The following is a 19,583-nucleotide window of genomic DNA, read 5'->3' as shown; positions in this document are numbered from 1 at the left end:
AGGGCGCCAGGTTGAGGGTCATTGAGAACAAAAGCAATCAGTGCTTTGGTTTAGCATCAGACCCTGCAGTATAGAAACAGACACAAGGTGGAGCTCCAGTACTGTAGTTTACTACAGCACGAGAGGCCACAAGTAAAGCAGACAAACACACACCAGAGAGAGCAGACAGACGGACAGAGGAAAACCTCTTCAATTAAGAAATTACAAACCCAAAGAGGATGCATCCCCATAAAAGATTTGTTAGGTCTCAGGATTCTCTAGCTAGACTAACTGGATGAAGAAAGTCTTCCCAGTATGAAACCAGACGGCAAAGACCAGAGAGTTAGCTAAGACTTCAAATGCCAAAGCCCTAACAGAAAATAACAATACAAAGAAACAGGGAAATATGGCCAATTCAATGTAAAAAAAACTAAATTGCAGCCAGGCACAGTGGCTCACACCTGTAATCCCAGCACTTTGGGAGGCTGAGGCAGGCAGCTCCCTTGAGCCCAGAGCTCAAAACCAGTCTGTGCAACACGGCCAAATCTTATCTCTAGCAAAACAAAACAAAAAAAAATTAGCCAGGTGTGGCAGTGCACACTTGTAGTCCCAGCTACTTGGGAGGCTGAGACGGGAGGATTGCCTGAGCCCAGAAGGTCAAGGCTGCAGTAAGCCATCAGCACACGACTGTACTCCAGCCTGGGTGACACAGCAAGAGCCTGTCTCAAACAAATAATAAATAAATCACCACAAATTGGGCCTAAAGAAATGGAAATATATTGCCATATAAACAATTCAAATTAACTGCCATAAGGATGCTTAATGAAATAAATGAGTACAGTTGAACAAATAAAAACTCGGTGTAACAATGCATAAACAAAAGGAAAAAAATCAACAAAGATAAAAACTATGATGAAGTAGCAAACATTATTTCTGGAACTGAAGCATACAGTAAATGAATTGAAAATACACTAGAGGGATGTAACAGTAGACTTGAGCAGGCAGAATTTTTTTAAATCAGCAAATTTGAAGACAGGACTTTCAAAATTGCCAAGGGAAAGGAGCAAAAAGGCAAAGGAATGAATAAACATAAAAAGAGCTTAAAGAACTTATGGGCCACTATCAATCAGAACAACATATACATTATGTAAGCCTCAAAGGAGAAGAAAGGGAGAAATGGAGACAAAGCCTATTTGAAGAAATAATAGCTGAAAACTTTCCAAATCTGAGGACATAAATGGACATACAAAGAAGCTCAAAGAACTCCAACAAGGATAAATCTAAAGAAAACTACACCAAGACACATCATAATTATACTGTCAAAAGTCATAGACAAAGAGACAATCTTAAAAGCAGCAACAGACAAGTGAATCATCAATTACAAAGGAGCTTCTGTTAGATTACTAGCCAATTTCTCAGCAGAAACCTTGCAAGATAGAAGGGATTAGAAGAATATATCTGAAGTACTGAAAAAAAAAAAAACCCACTGCCAACCAAGAACATTGTATCTAGCAAAAGTGCCCTTCAAAAATGAAGTAGAAATTAAGACTTTCTTAGATAAACAAACACTGGAACAGTTCATCACCACTAGGTTTGCCCAACAAGAAATGATAAAGGGAGTCCCTTAAAGCAAAAGGATAAAAAATAGCAACACAGTAACACAAAAATACACAACTCCCTGGTAAAGTCCAAAGAGACTTCAAAAAGTTCTTGGAAAAATGGAATCAAAAGATAAAAATAAAAAATATGAATTTTATTTCTCAACAAAAGCTCCATAAAGGTCAAGACACTTTTATAAGTGATGATATCAGCCATTTAGCTCAACTCTAAAGAACCAAGGGTCTTGGGAATTTAACCATGCCAATGCAGTCTTTTCACATTATCAACTGAAAAAAATAGGTGCCTTTTAAAGATTTAAGATTAGTAAACAAAAAAAGTAAGAAGGAGCGAAATCAGGATTATAAGATGGATGCCTAATTATTTATCATCAAAACTCTCATAAAATTGCTCTTGTTTGATGAAAGGAACGAGCAGGAGTACTGTCATGATGGAGAAAGACTCTGGTGAAGCTTTCCTGGGGATTTTTCTGCTAAAATTTAACCTAACTTTCTCAAAACACTCTCATAATAAGCAGATGTTATCGTTTTTTGGCCTTTCATAAAGTCAACAAGCAAAATGCCTTGAGCATCCTAAAAAACTGTTGCCAAGACCTTTGCTCTTGACCTGTCTGCTTTTGCTTTGATTGGACCACTTCCACCTCTTAGTAGCCATTGCTTTGATTGTGCTTTGTCTTCTGGATTATGCTGGTAAAGCCCTGTTTCATTTCCTGCTACAATTCTTTGAAGAAATGCGTCAGGATCTTGATCCCATTTGTTTAAAATTTCCATTAAAAGCTTTGCTCTTGTCTGCAGCTGATCTAGGCACAATGGTTTTGGCACTCATTGAGTGGAAAGTCTGTGAATCTTTAATTTTTCATATAGAATTGTCGAAGCTGAACCAACGGAGACATCTATGGTGTTAGCTATGGTTTCTGCTGTTAATCATTGGTCCTTTTAAATAAGGGCATGAACATGATTAATCTTTTCCTCACAAATTAATGTAATGGTCTGCTGCTGCAGGCTTCATCTTTAAATCTTTAGCATCATCTCGTCTCTTCTTAAAAGAAGTTATCCATCTGTAAACTGCTCATTTATTTGAGGCATTGGCCCTGTAAACATATTGTAAATCAATGATTTTACCATTCTTCCACCTAAGCTTCTTCATAAACTTGATGTTTGTTCTTGCTTCAATTTTAGCACAATTCATATTGCTCTGACAGGGGCTCTTTTCCAAATGACATCTTATCCTTCTTAGTACCTCAAACTGGATTTTGTTCAGACATGTTGTAACAAGTTAGTACAAGTTTATTTTGAGAAAAAAAATTTTGAAATCCATGCACAATTTTCTCATAATACACATTTTCCATGAACTTTTTGAAGACTATTTGTATACTGACAAATATGGCATCTTCTAGTATTGTAATACAGTAATACAAATCACTTAAATATAGTATAGAATTTTTTAAAGCATAAAAAATAATTCTAAATCTGTGTTAAAATACACACAATATAAAAAGAGGTAAAGTATCATCAAAAACAAAGCAGGGGAGGGAAGAGGTGAAAAAAGGAAGAGTTTTCGTATGTAACTGAAGTTACTAATTTAAAATTTATTTTTATCACTTGAAGACATGTTATGTAATTGCAAGGTAAAGTCAAGGAAAATATCTGTAGAATATACACAAAGAGAAATCAGAAGAAAATCAAAACATGTCACTAAAAAAAAAAAATCAATGAAACACAAAAGAAGTCAGCAAGGGAGGAAAGATGGACAAAAAAGCTATAAGACATATAAAAACAATAATCAAAATGGCAATAGTGAGTCCATGTCAATAATTACTTTAAATATAAATTAGGCCAGGAGCGGTGGCTCACATCTGTAATTCCAGCACTTTGGGAGACCGAGGTGGGCAGATCACTTGAGGTCAGGAGTTAGAGACCAGCATGGCCAATATGGTAAAACGCCATCTCTACTAAAAATACAAAAATTAGCCAGGCATGGTGATAGGCATCTGTAATCCCAGCTACTTGGGAGGCTGAGGCAGAAGAATCACTTGAACCTGAGGCAGAGGTTGCAGTGAGCCAAGATTGTGCCACTGTACTCCAGCCTGGACAACAGAGGGAGATTCCGTCTCAAAAAAAAAGAATTAAGTGCCCAAATAAAATACATAGATTGGCCAATGGAATAAAAAAATAAGATCCAACTACAGGTTGTTTACAAGACACCTGCTTCAGATCCAAAGATGCACAAAGGCTACAAATAAAAGGATGGAAAAAGATATTCCATAAAACTGGAATCTGAAGAGAGTGGCCGTACTTACATCAGACGACATAGACTTTAAGACAAAAACTGTCACAAGAGACAGAGTAGGACTTTATATAATGATAAAAGGGTCAATTCACCAATAAGATATGCACCTAACATTGCAGTTCCCAAATTTATGAGCAAACACTGACAGAAGTGAAGGGAGAGAGAGACCAACACAATAATAGTAGGAGACTTCACTAGCCCACTTTCGGTTATGGATAGAACAACCACACAGAAGATCAATAAAGACACAAAGAACTTGAACAACACCATAGACCAATTGGACCTAACAGACATACTCAGAACATTCCAATCAACAACAGCAGAATACACATTCTTTTCAATGGCACTTGGAACATTCTCCAACATAGACCACATGTTACGTGACAAAACAAGTCTTAACAAACTTAAGAAGACTGTAATCACATAAGGTATATTTTCCATCAACAATGGAATTAAACTACAAATTAGTAGTAGAAGGAAAACAGTAAAATCCACAAATAAGTGGAAGTTAAACAACTCACTCTCATACAACCAAAGGGTGAGAGATGAAATCACAAGCGAATTTAGAAAATATCAGGAGACAAATGAAAACAAAAACACAATAGACCAATATTTATGTAATGCGGCTAAAACAGTATTACACCTAACATTAACAATCAGTAAAGATCTTGAATTAACAACCTAACTTTAGACCCTTTCAAAGAACTAGGAAAAGAGAAACTAAACCAAATCAATAAAGGGAAATAAAGATTAAAACAAAGATAAATAAAAAAGAGAATAGAAAAACAATGAGGAAAAAAAAAAATCAATGAAACCAAGAGTTTGTTTTTTGAAAAAATTAACAAAACTGACAAACCCTTAGCTAGATTACATAAGAAAAAAAGAGATAATCAAATAACTAAAATTAGAAACGAAAGGGGACATCATAATTGATGTCACAGAAATAAAGATTATAAAAGACTTACATGAACACATATATGGCAACAGATTAGATAATCTAGAAGAAATGAATACATTCCAAACATATAATCTACCAAGACTGAAACATGAATAAAAAATCTCAACAGCCCTATAACAAATAAGAAGATGAAACAGTAATCAAAAACTTCCCAACAAAGAAAAGCCCCGTACCAGATGGCTTCACTTGAAAATTCTACCCAATAATCAAAGAAGAATTAACTCTTCAAACTCTTACCAAAAAATGAAGGGCAGGGAACACTTCCAGAATCATTCTATGAAGCCAGCATTTCTCTGATATAAAAACTAGAAGACAGAACCAGAGGACTACACAGCAATACCCGTGATGAAGACTGATGCAAAAAATCCCCCCAAAAATACTGGCAAACTCAGTTCAATAGCACTTTTTTTTTTTTAAGAGAGGGTCTCATTTTGTTGCCCAGGCTGGAGTGTAGTGGCATGATGATGGCTCATTGCAGCCTCAACCTCCCAAGTTCAAGTGATCCTCCCACCTCAGCACACCCACCCTCCTCCTTAATACCCCATAACCCCTGCCCCAAGTAGCTAGTACTACAACTGTGTGCCTCCACATCTGGCTAATTTTAAATTTTTCTAGAGACAAGGTTTTACCATATTGTCCAGGATGGTCTTAGCCGCAAGCGATTCTCCTGCCTTGGCCTCCCAAAGTGCTGGGATTACAGACAGGAGCCACCATGCCTGACCCAACAGCACATTAAAAGGATTACACACAATAAGCAAATGGGATTTATACTTGAAATGCAAGGATGTTTCCAAATATGAAAACAAATCATTGTACTACACCATATTAACAAAATGAAGGGCAAAAAACACATTATCATCTCAACTGATGCGCAAAAAGCATTTGACAAAATTCAACACACTTTCCTGATAAAAACACATAACAAACTAGAAATAGAAAGAAAACACCTCAATATAATAAAAGCGATACACAAAAAGCCAACAGCTAACAGCACACATACTGGTGAAAGACTAAAAACTTTTCCTCTAAGATCAGGAGGAACAAGGCAAGGATGCCCAACATTGCCAATATTCAAGATAGTATTAGAAGTCCCAGTCAGAGCAATTAAGACAAGAAAAGGAAATAAAAGGCATAGAAATTGGAAAAGAAGTAGAACTATGCTCACAAATGGCATAATCTTATAGTAAATAACCCAAAAGATTCCACAGAAAAACTATTACAACTAATAAATGATTTCAGCAAGTTGCAGGATACAAAAATCAGTTATGCTTTCATGCAGTAACCATGACCAATCAAAAAAGGAAATTATGAAAACAATCCCATTTACTATAGCATCAAAAAGGATAAACTACCACAGAGTAAACTTAACCAAGGAGGTAAGAATAATGTCAAAATACAAAACACTGTTAAAAGAAATGAAAAAAAGATACCGATAAATGGAAGGGCATTCCATTCTCATGGATTTAATAACTTAAAATATTGTTAAAATGTCCAAACTATCCAAAGTGATCTACAGATTCAATGCCATTCCTACCAAAATCCCAATGGTATTTTTTGCAGAAATACAAAAAAAAAAATCTAAAATTCATATAGAATCTCAAGAGGACCCATATAGCTAAATCAGTCTTTAATCAGAAGAATAAAGCTAAAGGCCTCACACCTCCTGATTTCAAAACCTGATTTTACTACAGAACAACAGAAATCTAAAACAGCGTGGCACTGGCATACAGACAGAAGAGACCGACAGAAATAAATCCTTACATAAAAGGCCAAATGATTTTTCACAAGAATGCCAAGACTACACATTGGGGAAAGGACAGTCTCTTCAACAAATTGGGCTGGGAAAACCGGATAACAAGCAAAAGAATGAAGTTGGACTCTCACGCCACATACAAAAATTAACATAGATTAAAGACCTAAAAGTAATACCTAAAACTCTGAAACTCCTAGAAGGAAACATAAAGGAAAACCTTTGAGACATTGGATTTGGCAATGATTTCATGGATATGGCACCAAAATCACAGGCAACAAAAGCAAAAATAGACAAACAGGACATCAAACTTAAAAATTTCTGTGCACCAAAGAAAACAACTGACAGAGTGAAAAGGCAGCATATGGAATGGAGAAAATATCTGTAAACCATCAAATGGTTAATATCCAAAATAGGTAAGGAGCTTCTATAACTCAACAATAACAAAATAACCCCATTCAAATGGATAAAGGATTTCAATAGACAATTCTCCAAATAAGATATGCAAATGGTCAACAGCATATGAAAAGATAATCAACATTACTAATAAGAGAAATGCAAATCAAAATCACAATAAGATATCACCTCACACCTATTAAGACAGCCATCAGAAAATAAGTGTTGGTAAGGATGTGGAGAAACTGGAACATTTCTACACTGTTGGTGAGAACATAAAATGCTAGAAAAATGCTCAGCCATTATGGAAGTAGTGTGGAGGTTCCTCAAAAAATTAAAAATAGAATTACTACATGATCCAGCAATCCCACTTTTGGGTACATATCCAAAAGAATTCAAAGGAAAATCTGAAAGAGATATTTGCACACCCATGTTCACCACGGTATTATTCATAAGAGCCAAAACGCGAGGCAACCCACTTGTTCACTGATGTATGGATTTTTAAAATGTGGTATATAGATACAATGGAGTATTATGCAGCCTCAAAAAACATGGAAATTTTGTCATGTGCTATAACATGGATGAACCTCAAGGATATTATGCTAAACAAAATAAGCCGGTCACAAAGGACAAATACTGTATGATTACAATCATATAAAGTATCTACAGTAATCAAAATCATAGAAACAGAAAGTAGAAAGGTGGTTAACCAAGGGCTGGGGGGAGTGGGAATTAGTGTTTAGTAGATATAGTTTCAGTTTTGGAAAATGAAATACTTCTAGAAATCTGTTGCTTAACAATGTAAATATATTTAACACTACTGAACTCTACACTTAATGGCTAAGACAGTAAATTTAATGTTGTATGTTTTTTACAACAAAAAAATTGAACATGTGAAATGTAGGTGACTTTGTCTAATACTATTTGTAATTTTCTCTAGGAAGAACATAGAAATACTGTAAAATAAGTGTGACAAATGTGTGACAATACACTTTTTTCTAAATATCATATGACAAGTATTGAGGAAAGAAAAAGAGATACCATTCTATTTAAAGTCAGGAAAAGCCTTAAGGGATACATATTATTTGTAGAATACAATGGAAGTCATTTGCAGATATTTCAAATCAATTCCGAATATAATATCAAACAACTTATAAAATCTGACACAGGGCATGGTGCCATAGGCCTGTAGTCCCAGCTACTCTGGAGTCTGAGACCAGAGGATCAATTCCCTGAGCCCAGGAATTTGAGACCAGCCTGGGTGATAGCAAGCCTCCATCACAAAAATAAATAAATAAATAAAAAACTAAAAAACAAACAAACAAAAACCCTTAATATAAACCCTTAAACTTGGACATTTCAATGAGTAAATAAGTTTAAATTACTATACTAAAAATAATTGGTGTTAATCTTTTATTGCTCTAGCTTTTACAGAAAATTTGTATTAGTAAAGATAATCAAGTATCTTTAAATTAGTAGTTTATCAAAATGGCACTGTTTAGTGGGCATTACAAAAGAGTATATATAAAACATGAGCCCATTTTTGTCAGAAAAAAATTATGCATAATATATGCATGCGTAGGAAAAAATGTGAAATATGCCCAACAGAATATCAATAAAAATTATCTATAGAGTAGAAATACATGCCCATTTTTATCTTTTCTACACGTTTTCTAATTTTCTACAATGAATGCATAAAGAAATATGTTAAAGGCTTATTAACCCATGTATGTGAAAATATAATTAAGCTAGAATAAAACTGAAGGTTTCTTTTCCTAGAGGCAATGTTTACACCTATTTATTAGTTCTGCAACCCCAACTTTCTCACTAGAGGCTATGCAAAAACAAAATCAAAATACACAAATAAGATTGGCAGCCTTGGCAGAGTAGAAAGTAGAAATTAACACTAGAATCCAATTTGTCTTTTACGTTCCCATTCTCAACAAATGGTAATTTACATTGCTCACTGGCTCACTAGTGGCAAACACAGGAGGTTCTCCCCTGAGACTTTTATATGTTTTTGTAACAGAAACCTGAAATAATAGTCTCTTTCAACTCCTGTTTATCAGCAGAAAGTTGTCCCCTGAGCAATGTCCAGGTCACTAAAAATCAAAATCTGGGGTAAGGGGAGAGAGGGCAATTTACCCAGTTAATAGGATGATCCCATCCCTAGAACAAGTATGCATATTTAATACAAATCACCTTTGGCCTTAGAAGAGAGAAGCTAAATAAGAAACCTATTCTGCACCTTCTCCCTTGCTGTTATCATCACTATCTCTATCTCTTAAAAAAAATGTCACCCTGGGTAGCTCTTCAGTTTTAACACTTTTGCTGACAATATTCAGAAAAGAGAACAGGAAATTGCCTTGAACAACCACAAACTAGCAAACTCATATCTGCATGTTTATAAATGCACCTCAACTCTACAGATCATAAAAGAGAGTGATGTATATTTGACACATGCAGGCTAACAGAATTATGCTCACTTTAGACCCAGAAGAGTCTTTTGATTTTACCTTTTCTTATTCTTATATGTTCATAGTAATAAGATATCATGTTCTATAGCAATTGCTCCCAGTACTCCACATCGAATAAAAATCAACAACATGCCTTTAAAAATAATAATTCACCGGCCGGGTGCGGTGGCTCACGCCTGTAATCCCAGCACTTTGGAAGGCTGAGGCGGGCGGATCACGAGGTCAGGAGATCTAGACCATCCTAACATAGTGAAACCCCGTCTCTACCAAAAAATACAAAAAATTAGCAGGGCATGGTGGCGGACGCCTGTAGTCCCAGCTACTTGGGAGGCTGAGGCAGGAGAATCACGAAAACCCGGGAGACGGAGCTTGCAGCGAGCCGAGACAGTGCCACTGCACTCCAGCCTGGGCAACAACAGAGCGAGATTCCATCTCAAAATATATATATAATAATAATTATTATTATTATTATTTACCAAGAGCATTTTGAATAAATTTGCATTAAGACTAATGACTGAAAACTTGTTATTTAAGTTTATTTGTAATTTATTTCCCTGCCTTAATTTATGTGAACAAATTACCAAACTACTGATAGTAATAAACAATGCCAGCATCCAATTAAATTGGAATCTAAAAAAATCAAGGCTACATTTTCATTCTCATAAAGACAATAAAAGTGTAAAATAATCACCATATTAAATTTCCTACACATATCTAAAAGTTGTTTTAATTATATTCTTTTTCATTTATAAATATGATAACATCATTGACTTTTTCTGAATTTCAAAAGACGGCTGCCAAATTAAACAAAGCATTTGGGGAAAATTTAAAATTATAACAAAAATATCAAAATAAATATATAGACTATATATTTTAAATATTAACCTATCTTATGGCACTTTTGCAATATTGCTAATGCCTAATAAAAAACAGATTTAATACTAATCAAAGATTTGATCTTTTTCAAGAACATTTCTCAATCATCAGAAGAAAATGGAAAACATTCCAGTAAAACTTCCTATTTTTCAGAACGACTATACACCAAGATCATTCTGCAAAACAAAACAAAAGATTCTTCAATGGACAGAGCTGTCACCTGAAATATAGCAATTTGGCAGATGCACCCAGTTTGTTTTTCTGAGGGAGAATGAAGTGCTGACAAAGAGGGTAAAGGAGATGGTTTGCCAGTTGGTACTAAAAAAGAAGTGAGCCACTCATTCACATAATCAACACAGAAAGCTCACCATCACCAGGCCAACAAGAGTGGAAGTGGGGGCTGGCAGCCTAGCAACGAGCCCCTTCTTTTACCTTCTTCTGTACAATCCCCTCAGACTTAACACTAACCTTTTATAACGTCTCCTCTCTCTTTTCTCCCTCAAGGCTGCCATCCCATGATGTTCATTCTAACCATATTTCACCTATATGTAAATGGAGAGGCCATGTTATCTACCCGCCATTAATGGAGCAAAAAGCAACAAATTGTCCCCCATCTATGCTCCTTCAGAAATACCCTTCTAAACAAAGGGGCAAGGAAGAGATAAGAGATACTTAAGACAGTAACAAATGCTTAGACTTCTGCTGTGAAAATAAATAGGCTTTCTCTATAATAAAGGGAATGAAAATACTTATCACTGGATTAAAAAAGAAGGGAGAATGTATGTGTGAACCCATCTGGGAGCTACTATGTGCCAAGCACTACGATAATCTTAATTAATCCTTATATAGTATCTCCATAAAATAGACACTGTTATAATTCCCTTTGTACAGATGAGATAACTAAGGTTGGGATAAGTGTTTTCCCAAAGCTAACAAAACTAGTACTTGAAAAAGGTGAATTATGAAACTAGATGATCTGATTTCACAGCCCATACTCTTAAGCATTATGCTATACTAGATACACATATTCTAAAAAGGAAATATACTCCTTAGCTTTTTGTATGAAAGTAAAAGGTTAGTAGAAAAAGATAGGTATATCCCAGATGTCTCCTTATTCTGTCATATCAGAATATAAAAGATGAGTTGTTTTGTCTTTCAATGTTTTTAAAGTTGAAGGCTGTATAAATGTTAAGAACACTGAGTCTGGTTTAAATTCCACCTGTGCCTTAACCATGTGCCTAAGAATTTGTTACCTAATCTCTAAACGCGTTTCCTTCTCTGCAAATAGGAATAACTATAGCTACTTCAACTTTTCGTTAAAATGGGGTTCTATATGTGTTAATATTTTTAAAAATTCAAGTTTATTTTTTAAAGTGTACTCAGTAAAATGCAATTGTTCCCAGCACCTAACCAACAAATCTGGGATTACAGGTGAACATACTTTGATTCAGAAAAATTAAGTTTATTTAAATAGTGCCTAAATACTGCTATATCATGTACTTGAGAATGTATCTAAAAAACACTACTTAAACTCTCGTCATACTAATGATAGAAGACTTTTTAGGAAGTCAGCATGTCAATTATCCAATTTGTTAATAACTGAGACTGGATTACGTATCCAGAGCTTTGTTCAACACTATAAAGGACATAAACAAGGAAAATACATGCTCTCTAACTTCAGAAGTTTGTAATATTGTTAACGCAAAGTTATCATGCATGAAAGTTACATAAAAAATAAAGACTTCTGTTTTATGATTCATGACAGTAACAAACATTCAATGAAGAAAAAGATGAGTATAAACTGGAAAATAATAATGTGACGAGCCTCTGAGCTAGCCCTGAAAAGCAGTTAAGATTTAGACTAGTAAAGAGAAGTGAAAAAGTAATTCTGGATGGAAGGCAAATATGCAAAGACAAAGTGACAAAAACAAGCATAATTTGTATAGGGGACAGTGAAGAGATAAATCTAACTATGGAGACTATAATAAATTTCATTGGAAAGGGCACATAGTTTATGAAAGTCTGGCTCAGCAATTTAGACTCGCAACAGTAAACCACTAAAGCAAGGTTCTTAAAACAAATCTTTAAACAATATTTAAATACACAGTCATGTGTAATTAGAGATATTCACAGTTCAAAAAATATAAGTTATATATTTCAAAAAATTTTACTTTTGAGAAAACTACAATGTTATTTGTGGTTATACAGTTTTTCAAAACGAGACTTAACTGTTAGAGATAAATACTGAAATATTTACAGAGAAAGTGATAAAATTCTAGGATTTGCTCTGCTTCAAAAGAATGAGAAGGGATAAAGTGGGTGGTCTTAGGTTGATTTTTTTTTTTTTTTTTTTTTGAGACGGAGTTTCACTCTTGATGCCCAGGCTGGAGTGCAACAGCGTGATCTCGGCTCACCGCAACCTCTGCCTCCCAGGTTCAAGCGATTCTCCTGCCTCAGCCTCCCAAGTAGGTGGGATTACAACCATGCGCCACCACCCCAGCTAATTTTGTATTTTTAGTAGAGACGAGGTTTCTCCATGTTGGTCAGGCTGGTCTTGAACTCCTGACCTCAGGTGATCCGCCTGCCTTGGCCTCCCAAAGTTCTGGGATTACAGGCGTGAGCCACCGCGCCCGGCAGGTTGATAATTATTGAAGCTTAAGGCTAAATAGAGGGAAGCTTGTTATACTACTCTGGTTACCACTTTTTGAGATGCTTAACATTTCCCATTAAAAATTTTTTTTTAATCTACCAAGTTAGAATATTGTTGGGAAAAAGATCAAGTCATGTAACTATATTCTAATATTTCCACAAATGTATTTGCTACAATCACTTATGATACAAGACTGACAGAATGAACCAGACTATTACTATCTACTAACCAAAGCTCTACAAAGAATTAATTCAAGAAACCCTGCTGCCTTAAGAGAAGCCTTTGTAACTGCTATACATTTTAAATCAAAATAGCTTTGCCATGTTTATATTTTTCACTTTTTTTAATTCTAAAAAATTCTGGTGAGATACTACTACAAATCAAACACAAACCAAATGAATTATTAAAATAAGTTAATGCCAGTCCTAAAACCACTTGGCTTTGTAGTTTCAGATATTGAAAGGCAAATTTTCATGCAATGACATTAACAACACATGCTGGCATGCATCCCAACAGTAGTTAATATCAGCAACACACGGCATACAACTCCTCACCCAGAATAAAGAAATCAGGGGCTAATTCTATTTTTATTTCTTCCTGTTATCCACAAGCAGGTGGCAACATAACACTAGCTTCAATAAAGCAGACGAAGTTACCTTTCTCAAAATAGATGACCACTGCAATAAAGCCCCAACTCGTGCAAAGGAAAAATTAATTTGCTTTTACCCCAGCTAAACGATATTTTATGTAAAAGCAACTGCAATCTATTATTTGACTGTGCATTTCTTGAAGTTCACCAATAATAACAAACATTCATTAAGCCCAGCACTGTGCTACATACCTTATCTCATTTCATTCTCAATGCAACCTTATTTGACAGATAAAAAAACAGGCTTAGAAAGGTTAGGTTCCTTGGGAAAAGTCCAACTAAATGTGTTGGAGAGACAGTATCTGAACCTACATCAGCCTGACGTCAAAGCCCATAACTACCTCACTATATTGCCTCCCATAAAATCAAACCAGTCTATATGATCAATGATGTATATTATGGACATAAAGATGCTCATATAACCTTAGAGTAAGCATCAACTCTTAAAGAAGACTTATAGGAGTGATTATCTTTTTAATAAACTTCTAATTCCATAAGATATACTCTATAAATAAAAGACTAAGTGATCTTCACTTCTCTTTATTTTACTGTATTTCCCATATTTTCCATAATCCGCTTTATAATGAAAATTCCTTTAATCAATAAGTCAATTTCAGTTTCAAATGGATTTTTCTATCTTTAATGAGATCCTCCAAGTTTTGCTAAATTTATTAGCAATGAGTTTCCTATGGAGCTTGAAAGAAATAAATTGTCATTTAATTATCTACAAAATTATATAACAGTTAATTAAAGTACTGCTATCAAATGTTAAAGCCAACAATCCACTATAGAGCAAAACGTTTGCCATTATAGAACCAGAGGTCTTCAGAGGAAACACCGATCAGGCCTCAACACTTCCAAATAGTGAATGAGAACTTACAATACCATTTGGCTGTCTAAGTCAATTTTCCGATGTCTGATTTTAGTGACAGGGGTAAAAGCCATTAATTCTGAAAGTCATTATTTTGCATGTATGTGTCCATCTCCTCCTCCTTCCTCTCACATACCCTCTACTGCAAGTCCACATGGACCACTGACTTAGTATCTGACATTTTCTCTCCTGGCTCTAGTCCCTTCACACTTTCATTCTACATAATTGGAGTAATATACAACATTCAGAGAATTTCAACAATAAGAGCATGGCAAGTTATTTTGCAATGTACCCTGGCACGTAAACATAAGTGATTAAAATGTTTTGCTGCAGTCAGTAACACCCTTTTTATAAGAAGCAGTTGTCAATATAGCACAAATTGCTATTCAACTCACCTAAACCTCACCCAAACAAAGAGAAAATGAATTAAGTAACAAAAATGCCTGTATGAAAGCTCCCTTGAGGTGTTTAAAACAGGGACGGGGGAATAGACCATCGAAAGTCCACAAAAATGTAACACTTTTTACTTTTCTCCGAAATACCTAGGTTTTCTGTATAGGAAATGACCCTGGTCTGAACTCTGCGCTGAGCAAGTGAAATGCCCGTGAATTATCGACCTGTCGTGGGAATCCGGTCTCCCTTCCTCCTTCCGCTGCAGCTACTTCTACTTCCCAGCAGGAACTGAGCGTCGAAATCCTTTAACTTCAGGACTAAGCACTTCAGTCACCTCTCCGGGACATCCATTCAGCCCCCACCCCGTTACACCTGCGATGCTGACGTAGGCAAGCACTTCTTTTAATAATCTCACCCTGACAGAGGGACGACCTACAGTATTAACTGCTGTGAAAGTCATCCCAAATGCGCTCTCAATTGAACGAGGCTTTCCAAATTGAAGTGCAAGTTCCTGTGGAAGTCCCAATGCATTCTTCTTTGAGATTAAAGCCCCAGAAAGGGCTGCATTTAGAATACACACACACCCCTTTTCCCAGGGTTTTCTTGAACTACATTTGGAGAAAATGCTGCCCCACACAGACACACTTGCATTATCGCCATCCCCACCATTTCAGGCTCGGCTGCCCCGGAAGAGTCTGGTTAAAAAGAAAAGAGAGGAAGCGGGGGCTATATGTTACGTTCGTGGTTTTGTCCCCCCCCCCCAAAGTTTCAAGTACACATTACGCTCTGGCAGTCAGGGCTTCCAGAGAGATACAGAGAAAGAAAGAAAAGGCGCGGGGAGCGGGCTGGAGGATTCTACAAGCACAGGCCCCTATAGAGAGCCCGTTCGGGAGACGGGATTTCCCTCCCTTTCCTCTCCCCCGCCCGTTCGTAATTCTGCCCCCGCCGCGGGCCCGGAACAATGCAGCCGCCCGTCCCGGGGACCAGCCACTTACCACCCAGGTCAGTGCCCCGTTGCCGCCGCCCACGCCGGCTCCCGCGCCGCAGCCACCCGACTTGGCCATGGCGAGTGCCTCCAGCTCACAGGCCCTGAGGCCGCAGCCGCCGCTCCCGCCTCCCTGCGGGCCTCTGGGCCCCTCCGCTCCGCACCCACCGCTCCACTCGCCGCACTCCTAGCCGCGCCGACCCCCGCGCCCCATCGCGAAGACCCGGAGCGGACGTCCAGCCGAGCCCGCTGAGGAGGCCGCGCCGCCGGCTGCCCTCAAACTCGAGGCGCGGCGTCCGCGTCGCCCGGGCCTAGCGCGGCGGCTGAGGAGGAGAAAGCAGGGAGCGACCGGCCGCGGCCGAGCGGCGGCGTTGCCTTCTCGCCCGCCCGCGGGCGCCGCTGCAGGCCGGGCTGAAGCCCGGGCGTGCGAGCCGCGAGGGCGGCCAGGGAGCCCGAGGCACTCGGACGTGGCGAGGACGCAGAGGTGCCTTGTCCTTCTCACACTCCGCGAAGGCCAGCCACTCGAGTCGCCAGAGCAGTCGTCCCGGTCGCCGCCGCTGCTTCAAAGGCCGCCTTAGCCTCGCTGCAGCCCCGGTTTCCTCACACACACACACCGAGAGGGACAATAAACAGAGCCGCCGCCGCCGCCACGGTCACCTCCCTCTTGTCCGGCATAACACCGCACACACACATTTGCACACCGGGGAGAGAGGGAGGGCGCGGCGGCCGCCCCCGCTGTCAGTCAGCGCCATGCCGTCCAATCCGGGCCTTGTCGCCACAGCCTCTCGGCCAATCCCAAAATTCCAAGCCCCCTGGAGGGGCGGGACCCGAGGGGGGAAACGTCATTGCGGGTAGCAACCGAAAGGAAGACTTGGGGTTTTTGTTTGCGTGTGTCTATGGGTTTTCCATTTGAAGGGAGAGCAGGGGCTGCTTCAAGGGTCAATTGAGGGCGGCAAAGGGAAAGGGTCGAATTGGCCTTGGGTCGATTGTAATCCTCCAAGCGTGCTGTTTACTCTGAGACCTAACCGGGAAGCCTAAGCGTTTCTTTGCCTGGGGCCTCTAAGGATGAGGATGGGGGCGGGGTGGGGATGGGGGTGGCAGGAAGAAGCCGGGGGCCGTCCCAAAGGGAAATTATTTTTAAAGAGCGGTTGTAAACCGCAGGCAAGACGTTGTAGACCACTGGTGCAAGGAGGCCCCGTGACCCGTCCTCCCCAAGGGCCTAAGTGGACGCTGCTGTCGAAAAAAATCATCTCAGACCTTCTCCATCCTCCCTCTCCTCCCCTCACCCCGAAAGAGCATATAGTCAGTTTCAAGAAAACTACATATGAAAAGCTGAAATGATAAGGGACACACAGAGAATGTTCTAGGGAATGAATGCAGGGTGGGTTGAGTGTTCTATTTCTACTGTTTGTTGACCTTTCTTCTCTGAACAATGCAGAGATGTCACTGTCACTTTTCTCATCTGTCCAGAACTGTGCCCCCTGCCTCTAAGAGGGCATGCTTAATTTTTAAAACTGCTTTCAGTGGAATTTTCAAATGCACAGTAAGGAATAATTTCATTCACATTAAAGCTTTCTAAGAATGAAAATTACCGATACAGCAACATCACAGTCTTTGGCAGATGGAAGATGGCTTTACTTCTTCCTGTTTTTCAGTGTAATTCCACTCATGTATTTATTGGGCGCACACTCTGCCACGCTATGCCAGGCTCTGCGATGGGTTCAAAATAAAAACAGGGCCCCTGATTTCAAACCATTTATAACCTGGCTTGTGAGACAGACTAAAAGGGAGCCAACGATCACCAAAATGAGTACTTGAAGGCATGAAGTGCCACCAAAGAGTTGTGATGAAAGCTTTTTATAAAGATGAAAACAGTATTACTGTTTTTTGAAGAGGTGTTTTTGTGAACTTCCAACTGTGCATTTCCTCTCAAGGGAAAACAAAAATGTCTCGGGTCACATCTTTAAACTGCATTCTGAGTCTAGAGGTGGAGAACTCTGAAACATGGAAATAATTTAAACATAGCTTTTTAATTAGCTCTCTGATGGCCATGTAACTTTGCCATACTAGGGACTTCAGAACAGTGAAGCCTTTCTTTACCTTGAACTTGGGGTGCAAACTTTTCTGAACCTGACCAAGTATCCATAGCCTTGTTATTTAACTTCCCTGAGCCTCAGTTTAGTGCTTGTTAAAATGATCTTGTGTTCTTACTGTGAGTTTGCATCTCCAAGTACACATGTATTTTGTTTGAAAAGGGGTAATTTTAAAGGCAATGAGTTTTTTTATGAAGATGTATTAGGTAGAACCTAAGCTATAAAATATATAGCTGTCTCCTTTTTTAAACTTAAGTTGTCAAAGCTCTTTATCTTCCATTTTTGTTGTTTTTAGAGACAGAGTCTTGCTCTGTCACCCAGGCTGGAGTACAGTGGCATGATCTCGGCTCACTGCACCCTCCACCTCCCAGGTTCAAGCAATTCTTCTGCCTCAGCCTCCCAGGTAGCTGGGATTACAGGCGCCCGCCACCATGCCCGGCTAATTTTTTTTACTTTTACTAGAGAAGGGATTTTCACCATGTTGGCCACCCTGGTCTCGAACTCCTGACCTCAAGTGAGCCGCCCATCTTGGCCTCCCAAAATGCTGGGATTACAGGCATGAGCCACCTCACCCGGCTTAGGTTCAGATTTTGAAATGAATAAAACAATATATTCAAAACTCAGATTAATAAAAATAATGTTCTTTTCACTTGCCTCATATGTGAAGCATTGAGTCCTTTTGTCTTCTCAGTATGAAAAAAACCCTTTAATAAGTGTTACTAGTTTTAAGAAAATACTGACTTACCCAGAAGAATTGCAAATAAGAATTGCTGAATATACATGAAAATCAACATTTTTAAAGCAGAAATTTGTGATGAGTGGAAGACAGAATCTACATTAAAAGTATCTCAGCTTCTAAAGAATTGTTCTTTTTAACTGTGCAGCAGACTTAGCATATCTTTATGATAAAATTGATTATACGCAATCAGTTTTCTGGGGTAATGTGAAGTAATTTTCAATTAGGGGTGGATCACCTGAGGTCAGGAGTTCGAGACCAGCCTGACCAACATCATGAAACCTCTTATCTACTAAAAATACAAAAATTAGCCAGGCGTGGTGGCATGTGCCTATAATTCCAGCTACTGGGGAGGCAGACACAGGAGAATCGCTTGAACCCAGGAGGCAGAGGTTGCAGTGAGCTGAGATTGCGCCACTGCACTCCAGCCTTAGCGACAGAGCGAGACTCCATCTCAAAAAAAAAAAAGCTTCTATATCAGGTTTGTCTAGTTTTAGATACTACTTTATATGTATATATTACATATAATGACTTAATTTCTACCCCACAGCAAGCACTGACCAAAAGGATAAACTAGAAATTAGTCATTTCTATAAACTGTATAAAGGTCTTTATTTAATCAAGATTTCTGAGTAGCTTCCATAGGAGCTTATCCTAACTACTTCAGAATTTCTATTTTTAGATCTTATATTTCCCTATTGTCGCAATGAAAAAGAAAATTAAATGCCTACTGTGTTAGGTACTCAGGAACTGGGAATTTAAAAAGGTGATGAAGATGCATTTTCTGCCGTAAGTTCACACTTGAATTATATAGTTTCGAGCTAATTATTTAATTGAAAAGCAATTTTATATTTATTCATTTGC

At 38.2% G+C, this 19,583-nt stretch overlaps 1 protein-coding gene across 2 annotated transcripts in view; it reads right to left on the bottom strand.

The window, feature by feature from the left end:
* The window catches only part of TOP2B (DNA topoisomerase II beta), a 66,787-nt gene extending 50,170 nt beyond the window's left edge, over positions 1 to 16,617 (bottom strand). Inside the window, exon 1 of one of the 2 annotated variants that reach the window (XM_054483090.2) lies at positions 15,901 to 16,617. In XM_054483090.2, the coding sequence (XP_054339065.1) occupies positions 15,901 to 15,969 (69 nt within the window). In that variant the 5' untranslated portion in view covers positions 15,970 to 16,617. The remainder of the gene's footprint in view (positions 1 to 15,900) is intronic. The other variant, XM_054483089.2, reaches the window with a different exon arrangement.
* Positions 16,618 to 19,583: the final 2,966 nt, after the last annotated feature.

This window comes from Pongo pygmaeus, chromosome 2 (genome assembly GCF_028885625.2).
Source record: "Pongo pygmaeus isolate AG05252 chromosome 2, NHGRI_mPonPyg2-v2.0_pri, whole genome shotgun sequence".
Lineage (NCBI taxonomy): Eukaryota > Metazoa > Chordata > Mammalia > Primates > Hominidae > Pongo > Pongo pygmaeus.
The sequence above is the reverse complement of the archived record's forward strand: the minus strand, read 5'-3'. Positions and strand labels throughout refer to the sequence as shown.